The sequence below is a fragment of the Rhipicephalus sanguineus genome, chromosome 1 (assembly GCF_013339695.2).
Source record: "Rhipicephalus sanguineus isolate Rsan-2018 chromosome 1, BIME_Rsan_1.4, whole genome shotgun sequence".
Taxonomy (NCBI): domain Eukaryota; kingdom Metazoa; phylum Arthropoda; class Arachnida; order Ixodida; family Ixodidae; genus Rhipicephalus; species Rhipicephalus sanguineus.
The window spans coordinates 132,585,332-132,600,216 of NC_051176.1; the positions used below are offsets into that span (position 1 = coordinate 132,585,332).

General features: G+C 43.2%; 1 protein-coding gene across 6 annotated transcripts in view; it reads left to right on the forward strand.

The window, feature by feature from the left end:
• Positions 1 to 14,885, forward strand: part of LOC119398353 (protein germ cell-less-like) — a 48,378-nt gene that overhangs the window by 22,141 nt on the left and 11,352 nt on the right. For all 6 annotated transcript variants that reach the window (XR_007416450.1, XR_007416451.1, XR_005184764.2 and 3 more), the window contains exons 9-13: positions 1,236 to 1,364; positions 3,377 to 3,446; positions 4,145 to 4,220; positions 13,637 to 13,698; positions 14,523 to 14,697. Coding sequence is in view for 1 of the 6 variants with exons in the window: in XM_037665347.2 (XP_037521275.1) it covers positions 1,236 to 1,364; positions 3,377 to 3,446; positions 4,145 to 4,220; positions 13,637 to 13,698; positions 14,523 to 14,697 (512 nt within the window). In the remaining 5 variants the exon portion in view is untranslated. The remainder of the gene's footprint in view (positions 1 to 1,235; positions 1,365 to 3,376; positions 3,447 to 4,144; positions 4,221 to 13,636; positions 13,699 to 14,522; positions 14,698 to 14,885) is intronic.

Here is a 14,885-nt window from a genome sequence, read left to right on the forward strand (position 1 = left end):
TCTTCAATTAAGCACACCTTTTCGTGCAGGGACAAGCTCTTGTACTTCGGCATCTTCCTTCCAAGCACACCTCAATCAACTAATTCACAGGGAAGACACTCAAGCGGAGACAGGAGACAAATGGAGCAGTCGCACCGAATCGCACAATGCTCGCCAGCCGACATCCAAATGGCACAAAGACTCCACAAAACATTCACTTCGCTAGAGTGGCTAACATCGCTGTTGAGATGATGATGATCATGATCGCAACCGCACGCATCGCCGCCTGGCAATTGCTAAAACATGGCGTCTACGACGTATTTCCGGTAAAAAAAACATGGCCTTCGAGATCCGTACATAAAAAAAAAAAAATGCATGTTTTAGTTACAGCCTCCGAGATTCGCAACACCCTTTGCATATCTTGGAAGTCGTGGCCAAGTGTGCCAATTAACCGGGAAGTCGCAGACTGGCCGCACCAATTATCCGGTTAAATTTACATGTAAAAATTTGGGACCGCGCAAATAATACAAATTATCCGGGATTCCCAATTAACCGAGTACAAATTACCGAGGTTTTACTGTATATCCAAAGCTGATCACCCAAGAATGAAGTCGTCTTCCATGCTGTAGAGTTTCGTTTGAGGTTGAGCACTTTAGAACTGTGCAACCATTTAATTTGGGCGGCTGTACCAGGCCCTGACAAAGTTCAAAGAGCTCTTCCGAGTGCCCAAGCATTTAAAGAGGGACTCCCGCTGGCCCTGCCATCCTCTAACCGTCAACTCGACGTCAGGTTGCTGGGCTGCTAGAGTCCCCCAGCTCCTCTTCTCTTGAAGCAGGCATCATACTGAATGCAATGCATCGCCATAATATCAGGAATGAATTGAGTCATTGCATGAGAGTTTGCAGGGTACTGCAGCACCATAATTCGTACAAGGAAGAAATTTTGACTTTGGTCAGCTTGTCTTTGGATTGGATCGAAATGTAAATGTGCAAGCTGTCAACATAATGCTTAAAAGTGGAGAGGTTTAGAATATTTGTTTTAATGTTATCACTTTTGCTATTATTTGAATGTAATGCAAGGGTCTACTTCAAACAAAGAAATTTATATATAAAAAAAATTCATGTTACAATCAAATAAATACAGTAGTTCAGTTTTTTCTTATAAGCCCATGCTTACCTACCTATTTGTTGTGCATTCATTTATATTTTTTGAAAGTTTGGTTTGCTGTTTTTGTTTTGTGATTTTATTTTAACCAGGGGACTGCTTCACACAGTCTGATGAAGGCCAGGAGTACACAGAGGTGTACAAGGGGCTGCGCATTGAGCATCTCATCAACCACCCCTTGGATGTTGTGATGATAGAGCAAAACAACATCTACCCTAAAGGTGTGTGCATGTGATAAAAAGGCTGTTTGCTCCTGCAATATGGTCTCTCATATTAAACCTGCAAATCAATCGGTTTCCAGCAATGGGAGCAGCATGCCACTTGAGTTGGAATACAAGAACATAGAAAGTTTAGATAGAAATCAAAGAACTCCATTTGGTAGAAAATAGTTTAGCGCGTGCCCCACCATGGCTTCTCTGACAGCTTTGTCGTTGTTTTGGAAAGTTAAAACCTATAGTTATAACTCTACAGTGTCAGTTATAACTATGAATTCTCATTTATTCTTCATAATATAAGTGTAAATAGTTCTTAAATAAGTACTACATATATCTACAGCAAACATTTCTTGTTTCCTTTGGGGACTAACATTTCCAGGTCCAACTTGAATCTGCCGTTTAAGAATTGGGCCATTAAAAATTGTGCCACTGTCAACTGTTCTGCATTTTACATCGCAGTTAGAGCACTGTGGAGTTTGGGTATGGTTATTAATTCTTCATTGCAGAGGAAATCTTAGCAGCACTCACCTCTAGAAGGAGTGCTGTTTCATTAGTGTATTTACCGAGTAAGAATATGGTAAAGGAAACATACTTAAAAAATATTTTTTTTCAAGGAGTTTATTACAGTGGAGCTGTATATAGCACACCACCTTGATTTCTTCATGCCGTAAGGTACGAATTAGTGCTGGTTGGTGCATGACTTCAAGTAGAAAACAGCGCTACGAGACGGGACAAAGAAAGGACACAAACACGGCGCTGACTATCAACCAAATGTGCTTTATTCCACCAGTCCGCATATTTATATTCCACCATGACTAAAGAAAGCATAACAAAAAAGCAGAAAAAACCCGGTCAGCCTGCGCAAAGGCAAGAAATTCTTAACTCGACAGAAAAGTTATCTCCTTCGGAAGCAGTGAAATCGAGGGGAGGCTAACACATGCCTCTCGGCCTATACAAATGTGATACGCTTCAGAAACGAGACGCGCACGTTCGCACGTTCGTCATAGTACTTTGATAGGAAAGTCGAATCTTTAAAAGATGGCTGGCAGCCGCATTCATTGCAATGAATGGACAGTTGACTGTCTTTTGCCTGTTTAGAGACCTTGTTCGCGTGCTCTCGCAAGCGGTCATTAGCACACCGGCCAGTCTGACCAATATAGTAACGCCCGCAGGAAAGAGGAATCTTGTACACAACAGAATCGCAACATTCAACAAACTTTTGCCGGTGCTTCTTACTACATCTTTCCGTCTTGTAGTAAGAAGCACCGGCAAAAGTTTGTTGAATGTTGCGATTCTGTTGTGTACAAGATTCCTCTTTCCTGCGGGCGTTACTATATTGGTCAGACTGGCCGGTGTGCTAATGACCGCTTGCGAGAGCACGCGAACAAGGTCTCTAAACAGGCAAAAGACAGTCAACTGTCCATTCATTGCAATGAATGCGGCTGCCAGCCATCTTTTAAAGATTCGACTTTCCTATCAAAGTACTATGACGAACGTGCGCATCTCGTTTCTGAAGCGTATCACATTTGTAAAGGCGGCGAGGCATGTGTTAGCCTCCCCTCGATTTCACTGCTTCCGAAGGAGATAACTTTTCTGTCGAGTTAAGAATTTCTTGCCTTTGCAGGCTGACCGGGTTTTTTCTGCTTTTTTGTTATGCTTTCTTTAGTCATGGTGGAATATAAATATGCGCACTGGTGGAATAAAGCACATTTGGTTGATAGTCAGCGCCGTGTTTGTGTCCTTTCTTTTGTCCCGTCTCGTAGCGCTGTTTTCTACTTGAATTCTTCATGCCGCTGTAAATATGCAAAAACCCGTAGTGCCCTCTGGGGAGCAGTGGAAGAACAAACTTTAATGCATTAGCTCGTCCATTGCTCCCTAGAGGGCACCAGGGGTTTTATCATTTTAATGCTTCAAATGTATATTCGAAGCATTAATCTGATAAATCCCCCCGGTGCCCTCTAGGGAGCGATGGTGGGGGATGTTAGCTTGTCCACTACAATTGGCTAATTTTGTTGCAGAGGCTCTATATCCTGTCTTCCGTAACCAATGGTACCAAATGCTGAGAATTGATCAGGGTCTTGACAAGGGGTAAGCCTTTCTATCTTCCTCATTGCAAATTTCTTGCTTTACCATTGTTCTGCAGCCTCAAGCTTTTTTTTTTTTTTCATTCTGTATAATTAAAAGACAGAATAATGTAAATATAGTATCAAGCAGATACTATATACGCAAGATTTAAGGAAGCTAACTGGCTTCATTGCCTGTTGGCTTTAATATGGTTGTGTATAACAAATACAGGCCCCTCAATCAGTTTCTATGCAGGAAAATAATTGCACGAAACTTGCGCGAAGGGACACGACAAAGAAGACACGGGAACAGATCGAGCGATTTGCGCTCAATCTGTTCGTGTGTCTTCTTTGTGGTGTCCCTTTCAAGTTTCGCGCAATTATTATCCTGCATAGAATGAACCAAATAGCCCCTCAAGACGTCAACCAGTTTCCCTTCTTTCATTCATATCTTTAAGAATTCACTCAAAATCTGAAATTTGCTTGAAATGCTAATGGACTTTGCTGTAAAAATTGCCTTTGTAAGCGATGATTATTTTTCTCTCTATCATTTTTTTCTCTTTAGCATCCCCCTTAGAATGATTTGGTGCAGCTCTCTGTAGGCTTTTCAAAACAAAATTTCACGTTCCAGGTTGATTCTCTGATGGTGTACAAGTGGGTGCACTGCTCTGAGTGTATGCCTTGTTTGCTGCTGAATCTCATTTCTCTCTGTCCTGTTTTCAGTCCAAAAAACATAGCGGAGGAAGAGTTTGACAAATGCTGCCTGCGTTGTGGCCGAATCCTCATGACAGACGTCCAGGTATGTAGGGAAGGCAGTGACAGGCAAACTGCAGTGCAGCTTAGGAGCTGCTCTTCTTGAGCCTACTTGCAATAGTGCAGACAAGTGAAACAGGGTAATAGTTTTACCAATCTAAAATTTGAAAGCAGCACAAGGTTTTTCAACAAGGGCGAATACTCAAAAGGCAGCCACTGGCTCTAGAGCTTGAAACTTGTGCATTTTGCTGTGATGTTCTTGGAAACACAGATAAACTCTTTTGTTGCTTCTGAAGAGTATGTCTGCCTTGCCACCCCTGGTCTATTGTCGTGATGTATGCAATATGTTTCATTTTAAGAAACTGCATAATAGTTCTCAAAGAAACTTGTTTTGTAAGAAAAGCTTGTCACTGAAAATGTCCATGCCTACTATAGTTATTTTTTTTAAAGCTATGTTTTTATATGGAGCTCCATGGAAAACAGTTTGCGAGGCACTTAAATGTCTGTCTCTGCTGTTTTCTTGGAGACACTGGGGCAGTAGTTCTTAGGATTCACAGCAGATCACGAGTTCCGAATGGCCGGCAATCATGCTGTGTTATATATGAATTTCATACTTTGAGTGCTTCACAAAAGTATCTTTAGGGAGTGTATGCATTTTGTAAGCTACACCTCGAGTGTTAAATTTGATGCACTTTAACTTTCGAACTAAATTTCTTGTTGAAAACTGTATTACAGTAAAAGCTCGTTAATTCGGATTTCTAGGGACCAGAAAAAATGTCCGAATTAACCGAATGTCCGAATTATCGAATGGTCGAAATAAACATGCACGAGTTTTTTCAACATACCTTTACTTAACAAAGTAATCGCGGATGCTTGTCTGTTTTCGAGCAGATATTCACGCGGACACAATTTTTCTGAGCCCTTCAAGGTGCTCAGCAGCTCGCATGTCTGCAGTGTCCGCAAAAGTTTCACCCGTCATCCACGCTTTTCGGTTAGCACGGTAATCCACAGGAAGATTGTTGATGTTCTTAAAGCAGCGTGGCTTTTGAACCTTTCCGATAACGAGAAGCAGCAAGCGCTCTGTTCCCGTCACGTTGGCGGCTAAAAGTATGGTTACTCGTTCCTTGCTTCTTTTGCCGCCGATACAAGTATCCCCTTTCATCACTCTATCGCTTCTTGTCAGGAGAGCCCATTATTCAGAGCATGCAAAATTTCTACTTTGGTGGTGAAGTCCTCGGCCTCGTACTTAGGCCGCTTCGCCGGCGTTGCCATCGGCGTGGAGTGCGGTCACACGAGAAGTCAGCACAAAAGCACCAGCAGCGATCAAGCTAAAGGAGCCGTACTGAAACGTTCCTCGATAAATCGGCGATCAACGATGCAGCACACCAACGGGAACAAAGCAACAAAACCCACACGCGAAAAAAAGGCGTTCAACCAGTCTCAATCCAAGCCAAGTCGATAATTGATGTCCATGGCGATGCTGCGTTTGAGCTTCACTTTTGTTCCGAATTGTTCTTTTTCCGTTTTCGAGCCTCGCCAGCGGCCCGAAAGTTGCCGAATTATCCGGTTTGCGTTCAAATCTGTCCGAAATAACGAGCGCCCAGTCTCATAGAGTGATGCGTATATTTACAGGGACCAGATGACGTGTCCGAATTAACCGATTTTCCGAATTAACGAGAGTCGAATTAACGAGACTTTACTGTATTACCGTGTGTTTTTATGTAGGCTGCTCTTTTTTCGTCCCTTAATGTGGGAGCTAATTTTTAGGTGTGGCTCTTACAGATAAAGGTGATAAATGTGCAGCTGCTTCGAAAACAGGTGTGCTTGCCATTTTACATAATGGCCCCTCACATGGCTTCATTACAAATTTTTATTATAGTACACTTGGAATTGCAAGGTGCAGTCCATTGACCAGATTAATGAAAAAGGCTTTTCAAATCAATTCATTATTGGCAGAGTTAGAAGAAATTGAATGGTCCAGTAAACAGCCCTTCAGTAGGTGAGCTTCACTGCCAATGCAGGCACTCTCTCCTTCTGTCTCAGTTAGCGTCTGCAATTGGTGTCCTTTTTCTGCTTTCTCCCACGTACTGAAACTGAGGGACTCGTAACACTAGCATGACAATCCTCGCCTCCTTTTTTTTCTTCTCTTCTCTCAAAGTGACGCACTCTGCACCAACGGTCGTCAGTTTGGGGCTCCCAGCGGGCACCCTTTATGCTCTTCTCTCTCCAAGAGTGCATTCAAGTATTGCTAAACATGCTTTTTCAGTGCTACTAACATTCTTTACAAGCTCCACTCTTTTAACGTGACTGCGAGCCCCGTATTTGCTTTTTAGGGGCGAAGCTCCTTAAAGCGGCACCCGTTCGTCCCCGTCGTAGTGCGTAACCAGTCTTAATGCTAGTACCAGACCTTGACCTCCAAGGGGGTGCCGGTGGGAGATTTCTCCTGTGCGTTGTTGAACAATAAAAAATTCGCAGCGTGCGCGTTAACTAAAAGCCGACTTCTTCTGTCTCTCGTTCCCCATTAGCAGCCATTGGCATGTTCCGGTAGGAAACGTTAGTACAAGTAGAAGTGTAACTGTTAGCTAAAAGCCGACTTCTTCTGTCTCTCATTCCCCATTAGCAGCCATTGTTTACCTCCAAGGTAGTGCCTGGTGAGATTTCTTCTGTGCGTGATTAAACAATAAAAATTCACAGCGTACATGTAAAATTAAAGTGAGCTGCAAGTCGCCATGACTCTCATCGACCCTTTAGTATAAACCGGCCCGATCTCATGTCGTTGATGATGTACTGGGCGTGAAGCTGCGCGACGCCGCCGCCAAGATCCTGCCGTATGAGAGCTTCGCCCCACTCATCATCATTCACCCCGGGAATATGCTGTGGAATTTCTCCTTCTTTGCTGCTGGCCTCTCCTTTTTTTCTTCATTATTATTTTTAAATATAATTAGGGGTGTGCGAATAATCGAAATTTCGAATATTTTTCGAATAGTGTTTGCTATTCGATTCGATTCGCACTGAAATTTTACTATTCGAACAATTCGAACTTCCCAAAGACAAATGCAGTCAACGTCCGGTTGAAAGTGACCCCTTCAGATTTTTAATATGCTTCACCCCATTACATTCTCGTATTGCGGCAAAGCTGCCTTTCAAGCTCCATTATGGTCGAACTTAGCCAAGAGACTGTCAACGTCCGATTGAAAGTGACCCCTTCAGATTTTTAATATGCTTCACCTCATTACACCCCTGTATTGCGGCAAAGTTGCTTTTCAAGCTCCGTTACGGTCGAATTTAGCCAAGACACAGTCAACGTCCGTTTGGAAGTGGTCCCTAGATTTTCAATATGCTTCACCTCATCACACCCCCGTATTGCGGCAAAGCTACCTTTCAAGCTCCGCTACGGTCGCAAATTTATTAACTCAAGAAAACGCTGGTTCCAATATGGAGATGAAAGATTTGGCAGAGTTGAGGGCCCAATTAATGCTGTTTTGGACCTGAAATTTGGGCAGGAAGTCTGAAAAATCGGACGCCAAAGCTTTCTAGCATCCAAAATTTCAGATGTTCTTATATATCGACGTCTACGAGGCAGATTTGGAACTCCGGACTTGAAGGGAGCACACCCTTGTCTGCCACATCAGTTGGGCTTCCACAGAACTTGAAATAGGAGGAGAGGCTGAGGAAATGGCATCTCTGCCCATCACGTGTAAAGTGTTGTCGGCAACACTTTGGTTGCACCAAATCGTGTACATAAATACAATTTGGCCTCTCATCATCATCATCATCAGCCTGTCTACGCCCACTGCAGGGCAAAGGCCTCTCCCATGTTCCGCCAATCAACCCGGTCCTGTGCTTTCTGCTGCCACGTTATACCTGCAAACTTCTTAATCTCATCTACCCGCCTAATTTTCTGTCTCCCCCTCCCGCGTTTGCCATCTCTTGGAATCCAGTCAGTTACCCTTAATGACCACCGGTTATCCTGCCGACGTGCTACGTGACCGGCCCATATCCATTTCTTCTTGATTTCAACTATGATGTCCTTAACGCCCGTTTGTTCCCTGACCCACTCTGCTCTCTTCCTGTCTCTTAAGGTTACACCTATCATTTTCCTTTCCATCGCTCGCTGCGTCGTCCTCAATTTAAGTTGAACCCTCTTTGTAAGTCTCCAGGTTTCTGCTCCGTAGGTAAGCACCGGTAAGATGCAGCTGTTATATACCTTCCTCTTGAGGGATAGTGGTAGATTACCATTCATGATTTGATAATGCTTGCCGAATGAGCCCCAACCCATCCTTATTCTTCTAGTTATTTCACTCTCATAGTTCGGCTCCGCGGTTACTACCTGTCCTAAGTAGACGTACTCCTTTACAACTTCCAGTGTCTCGCCACCTATCGCAAAGCGCTGTTCTCTGCCAAGATTGTTACACATTACTTTAGTTTTATGCATATTAATTTTCAGACCTACTCTTCTACTTTCCGTATCCAGTTCAGTAATCATGAGCTGTAATTCGTCTCCCGCGTTACTCATCAATGCAATGTCATCAGCGAATCGTAGGTTACTGAGATACTCTCCATTAACTCTTATCCCTAACTCTTCCTAATCTAGGGCCCTGAAAACCTCCTGTAAACACGCGGTGAATAACATTGGAGAGATCGTGTCTCTCTGCCGTACGCCCTTCTTTATTGGGATTCTGTCGCTTTCTTTATGGAGGACTATAGTGGCTGTGGATCCGCTGTAGATTTCTTCCATTATGTTTATATAGGCTTCGTCGATGCCTTGATTCCGCAATGCCTGCATGACTGCTGATGTCTCCACCGAATCAAATGCCTTCTCGTAATCTATGAAGGCTATGTAGAGGGGTTGGTTGTATTCCGCGCATTTCTCTATCACCTGATTGATAGTATGAATATGGTCTATTGTTGAGAATCCTGCACGAAATCCTGCCTGGTCCCTTGGTTGATTGAACTCTAATGTCATATTAATTCTGTTAGCAATTACTTTTGTAAATAGCTTGTAGACAACGGACAGTAAGCTTATGGGCCTGTAATTTTTCAGGTCCTTGACGTCCCCTTTCTTATGGATCAAGATGATGTTGGCATTCTTCCAAGATTCTGGTATCCTCCCCGTCGACAGGCACTTCGTATACAGGGTGGCCAGTTTCTCTAACATAATCTCTCCATCGTCTTTCAACAGCTCTGATGTTACCTGATCCTCACCAGCTGCTTTGCCTCTTTGCATTCCCTTTAGGGCTTTCTTTACTTCTCCTGTCAATACTGGTGGGATGTCAGATTCCTCTGCGCTATTACTCCTTCTTACGTTATCATCCTGAATGCCTCGGCTGCTGTACAGATCTCTGTAGAACTCTTCCGCTACCTCAACTATTCTATCCATATTGTTTGTGACCTTGCCTTCCTTGTCCCTTAATGCATACATCTGATTTTTGCCTATGCGCAGTTTTGTCTTCATAGCTTTGAGGCTTCTTCCGTTCTTTAGAGCATGCTCAATTCTCTCCATATTATACTTTCTTATGTCGGCTACGTTACGCCTATTGATTAACTTCGAAAGCTCCGCCAGCTCTATTTTGTCTGTTGCATTTGAGGCTTTCATAGCTTGACATTTCTTAATGAGGTTTTTCGTCTCTTGGGATAGCTTACCAGTGTCCTGTCTAACGACTGTACCCCCGACTTCCACTGCACACTCCTTGATGATACTAGTCAGATTATCATTTATTGCGTCAACGCTAAGGTCGGTTTGCTCGGTTAAAGCCGCGTACCTATTCTGAAGTGAAACTCTGAATTCCTGAACTTTTCCTCTCAGAGCTAGTTCATTAATCGACTTCTTGCGTATCAGTTTCTGCCGTTCCTTCCTCACGTCAAGTTGAATTCTAGATCTTACCATTCTATGGTCACTGCATCGGATCTTGTTAACTACTTCCACATCCTGCACAATGCCCGGGTGGCCGCACATTATGAAGTCTATTTCATTTTTAGTTTCGCCATTAGGACTCCTCCACGTCCACTTACGAGTAGCCCGTTTTCTGTAGAAGGTATTCAAGATGCGTAAATTATTGCGTTCTGCAAACTCTACTAGTAACTCCCCTCTGGCGTTTCTAGAGCCGATGCCATATTCCCCAACTGCATGATCTCCAGCCTGCTTCTTGCCTACCTTTGCATTAAAGTCGCCCATCAGTACAGTATACTGTGTCTTTACCTTACTCATTGCTGATTCTACGTCTTCGTAGAAGCGTTCAACCATTTGATCATCATGGCTGGATGTAGGCGCGTAGGCCTGTACCACCTTCATCTTGTACCTCTTATTAAACTTAATTACGATACATATCACCCTCTCATTAATGCTATAGTATTCCTCTATATTGCCAGCTATATCTTTATGAATAAGGAACCCCACTCCTAGTTCTCTTCTGTCAGCTAAGCCACGATAGCATAGGACGTGTCCGTTCTTCAGCACTGTATAAGCCTCCTGAGGCCTCCTAACCTCACTGAGCCCTATTACATCCCATTTAACACCCTCTAATTCCTCGAATAGTACAGCTAGACTCGCCTCACTAGATAAAGTTCTAGCGTTATACGTAGCCAAATTCAGATTCCAATGGAGGCCTGTCCGTACCCAGAGATTCTTAGCACCCTCTGCTGCGTCGCAGGTCTGACCGCCGCCTTGGACAGTTGCTTCGCAGCCGCTGGGGACTGAGGGCCGAGGGTTTATTGGTGTATTCATGTGGGAGGTAGTGGCCAAGTACTACACCAGGGTGGCCAATCCTGCTCTGGTGAGGGAGTGCATTGCTGGCTGTGGTCGCCAGTGAGGCTGCACCCCAGGCTTTTTTTACACAATTCCATCATCACGTGGATTCTTTTTTTTTTTTTTATCCGGTTGGGAATTGTCCGGCACCGGGATTCGAACCACGGACCTCTTGCATGCGAAGCTGATGCTCTACCACTACGCCATCGCTGCAACATCACTATCAAAGTAAAATCATAAAAAATGTCGCTACCAGCTTTGTTGCTGCTGTACACCTGTCCGGGGATCCAGTATTGCTTAGGGGTGGCTTACGGACAAGGTAAATGTCCACGCCGGTATTTGCACCATCGTGACAAGGCTTCTTATTGAGTTGAGATCTGGGCCAGTTGGTTCATGATACTTGACGAAAGCCAGCAAAAGAACGGGACACAAGAAAGGCAGACACACACACCGCTGGAAATTGGAGTGCATTGTGTGTGTCTGCCTTTCTTGTGTCCCGTTCTTTTGCTGGCTTTCGTCAAGTAAGCTTCTTATTGAAGTTCTTGTGATTAGATGGCAACCCGCGAGCTGGTCGGCAAGCTCAGCAGCGACTCCCATCAATTACAAAAAAAAAACAAGCAAGAATCGCTGTCAGCGAAATTTCTAAAGAGGTGTCCTGTTAAGCAGTTTAAACAAACCCCAGTAAGTTATTTCGGACTTGAGCTATTGTACTTTGCGCAAGAAGGACAGAACTTGTAAGATACTAAGAGACATTTCATTCAAATGAAACAAGGTTGGTCACAGTTAATAAATTTCAAGCAGACATTTTTGTGCATTGAGTTTGCTGCTACATTATATGGATCTATAATAACAAGTTTGCGAATGTATCGAAGTATCTTAAGATACAATTGGCAAGTATCGTATCGGATACAATTATTGCGGCAGTATCTTGTATCTGTATCTCAAATACTTTTTGCCTCAGTATCTTGTATCGTATCCAGGGCCGGATTAACAGTGCGGAGGGCCCGGTTCAAAAATATAAGGGGGGCCCCTCCCCCCTCACCCCACCCCCTTTCTTTTGCCGCTTTATCATTTGGTCATTCTTGAGACTTGACGCTTTTTAGATTTAGCTGCAAAGAACACAAGCCATATTTATTCTAAGACTCTCGGGAGTGTTTAACATCATCTGGGCATTTTTTTTTTCTTGCGGAGCACGTGGAGAGATTGTCGTCGTAATAATTAACTATATCAGAAGACGAAGACACATGGACAGCATTAAGATTTGTCTGGTTCGTTGGATCATACTGAAAGAAGACTAAACTGTGCGAGAAGTTAAGACGAAAAGAAGGAATGCATGCGACACTTAGAAGCGCAGTCCAAGCGCCGTGTGTTTTTGTTCCATTCGTCTTAACCTATAGCGTTGTTTACCCTTATTTCAAGAGAGGACATCTTCCTTCGAAAATCAGGGAGCGCCTTTGTGAAAAATAGCTTCCTCTATCTGCTTCAGCTTCACTGATTTGGTAGTTGGTAATTCATGATGAAAGATAACAGCGCGAAAAAACTTAAAACAAGACGAATAAGCGCTTGTGCTGTAGCCTTCTTCGTCTTGTCTTAAGTTCCCTCGCGCTATCCTCTTTGGCCTCTACATTGCCTCATTCTTGATAAGAAAGACAACTATGAAATATGACCCCATCAGCACTTCATCAACCTAGTGAAAAGAAACACTTTCATGTTGCTATCTCACAAGAACATACTTAGGGATTCTCTGCAACTTTTTCTGTAATTTCACTTCGAATTATTCGAAAAATGTTTGAGAAATATTCGAAAATTATTCGAAATTATTCGATTCGATTCGCACTCAATCTTTATTATTCGAATTCGCTTCGCACCCGAAATTTTGCTATTCGCACAGCTCTAAATATAATCTTACCAATGGGATCTCCTTCACTATCACTTCTTTTCTATTCCCTTTCCATGCTGAGCTGTTGAGGTGTCGTCAAACGAAAGACTGTTACAGCTCTGCACTTATCTCTTTCTATCTTCATAAAACCTGCTCAAGGTCAGAGAGGTCTCCCTTGGAGCAACAGCCCCCCCCCCCTCCCTTGAGCAAAGGGAGCCTATGCCCAGGAGGGACATGACAGAAGATGTGGTCAAGTGCGCCTGATTGAGGCAAAGGCCAGTCATGCTGAGAACGACTATTCTCAAGTTTAGAGCTTTGTGCCTGAAAACGCTAGAAGTTTTACGCATGAACAAGTGTTCCTAATCTCCTAGCTAAGTGGATATTAAATGCAAAGTTTTGTTAGGGTCAGGACTGATATTTATCGGGCAGGAGCTCTGCATATAGACAGTTATGTTATGTACTTTGAAAGTGTTGTTTCCTAAAAGATGATTATCTTTGTTGAGGTAGTTTTCCCTGTTTGTCAGTGTTAAGAAGTTGGCTGAGACTGATATTCCACTAGTTTGGAAATGTCTCAGTGTAACTTGCACAAGAGTGCTTCAAATTGCCAAATTACGTGCTCTAAAGTGCTCCAAAATGAATATTCTCCAAAAATTACTCCAAAAATTGCTCAAAATCAAGAATCCACAGCAGCATCACTGGCATATCAAACAGATACTGGAACACCTATCTTCATTGATACAGTATATTTATAAATGTTGTTGTATGCAAGTTTGAAAGGGTTGTGATAGTGCGCTGTGTTTTTACAATTGCTGCAAATGTTTCAATTTACTCTGAACAGCACATTTGGCGGTGGACAGGCTACAACTTCGGGGTGGACCTCATCGTTACCTACCAGAGCAGGTTCGTTGTGTGATGAAGATGGTTTTTTCTTGACCCGAATTATTGTCACTCTTGAAGGGGCCTTGAGTGAACCGTAGTAGCACATGGAGTATGTGATTTTTAATTATATCTACCAAATATCTTACTGCTGTCTCAAGTGAAAAAAAAGTTTATATTAAGATAGCATGCTTTAACCATAATTATCCCCCCCCCTCCTTGAAGTTCTGATGGAGGGGGTTGTTTTACCCAAAGTAAATAATGAAAATACATGTTTTTCTAAAATAGTGAAGGCTTTCAGCAAGTGCCTTCCCCCACCCCCCTCACCCAGAAAAAAAAAAAATTCCTGGCTACGGGCCTGCAACAGCATATAACATTTTGACTGCATGCTATGGGAGCATTGTCTAGTGGTTGGGGATATTTTCTTACCAAATTCAAGAAATGTGTTCAGTGGCTCAGTAAGCATTGATACTTTATATGGAGGAGACGGGAGTAAGATATATTTATGATGTGTTCCTGTCTGTGGAAGTTGCGTTCTAACTGGCAGCAGAATGGAAAAATGCTTGTGTACCAAGCATGGGGTGCGTGTTAATGAACACAAGATAGTGAGAAATAATAAGGTGCCATCTATCGCATCTTTCATAGTCCCTTGTAGTTTTGGTACAGTAAGCTTAACGAGTCATGATTTATGGTGTAAGTGGGTGGTACACAACACAGTGGGCAGTTCGTGCCTTAACGTAGTCATTGTTCTCTTCTTTTCGGTGCACATTCAGTGTCGTAAAATCGATCAAGGAGTCAAAATGTTCATTTCCTCCATGTTGGTGCCCTACAACTTTCATTCTGCGCAGGACCATCAAATTTCGGCGCAATGACCGATCAGAGCCAGAAGTGTTCCGTTCAAATGTGGCTTGGGGCCGGAGGCATCTACTGTACCGGCTTTCAGTCTACACTGTGGGACCTCTGGGGGATGCTGTGTTGCTGGAGTCTACTGGTCTTCGGTCAATCACCCTTGGCAGAAATGCTGTAAGTTCTCTTTCATGTCCCAGTTCACCCTGCAAAGTTGCCGATTAGGAAATCCAGGAGCAGCTTTATTTTTGTTGTAAATTCAGAATTCATGCTTGATGCTCAAATCATTTGCTTTGAATTCGAGACTTTTGTTATTACTGTTGCTGTTAGCTCTTCGAACACAGCAAGCCACCACACTGTTTATT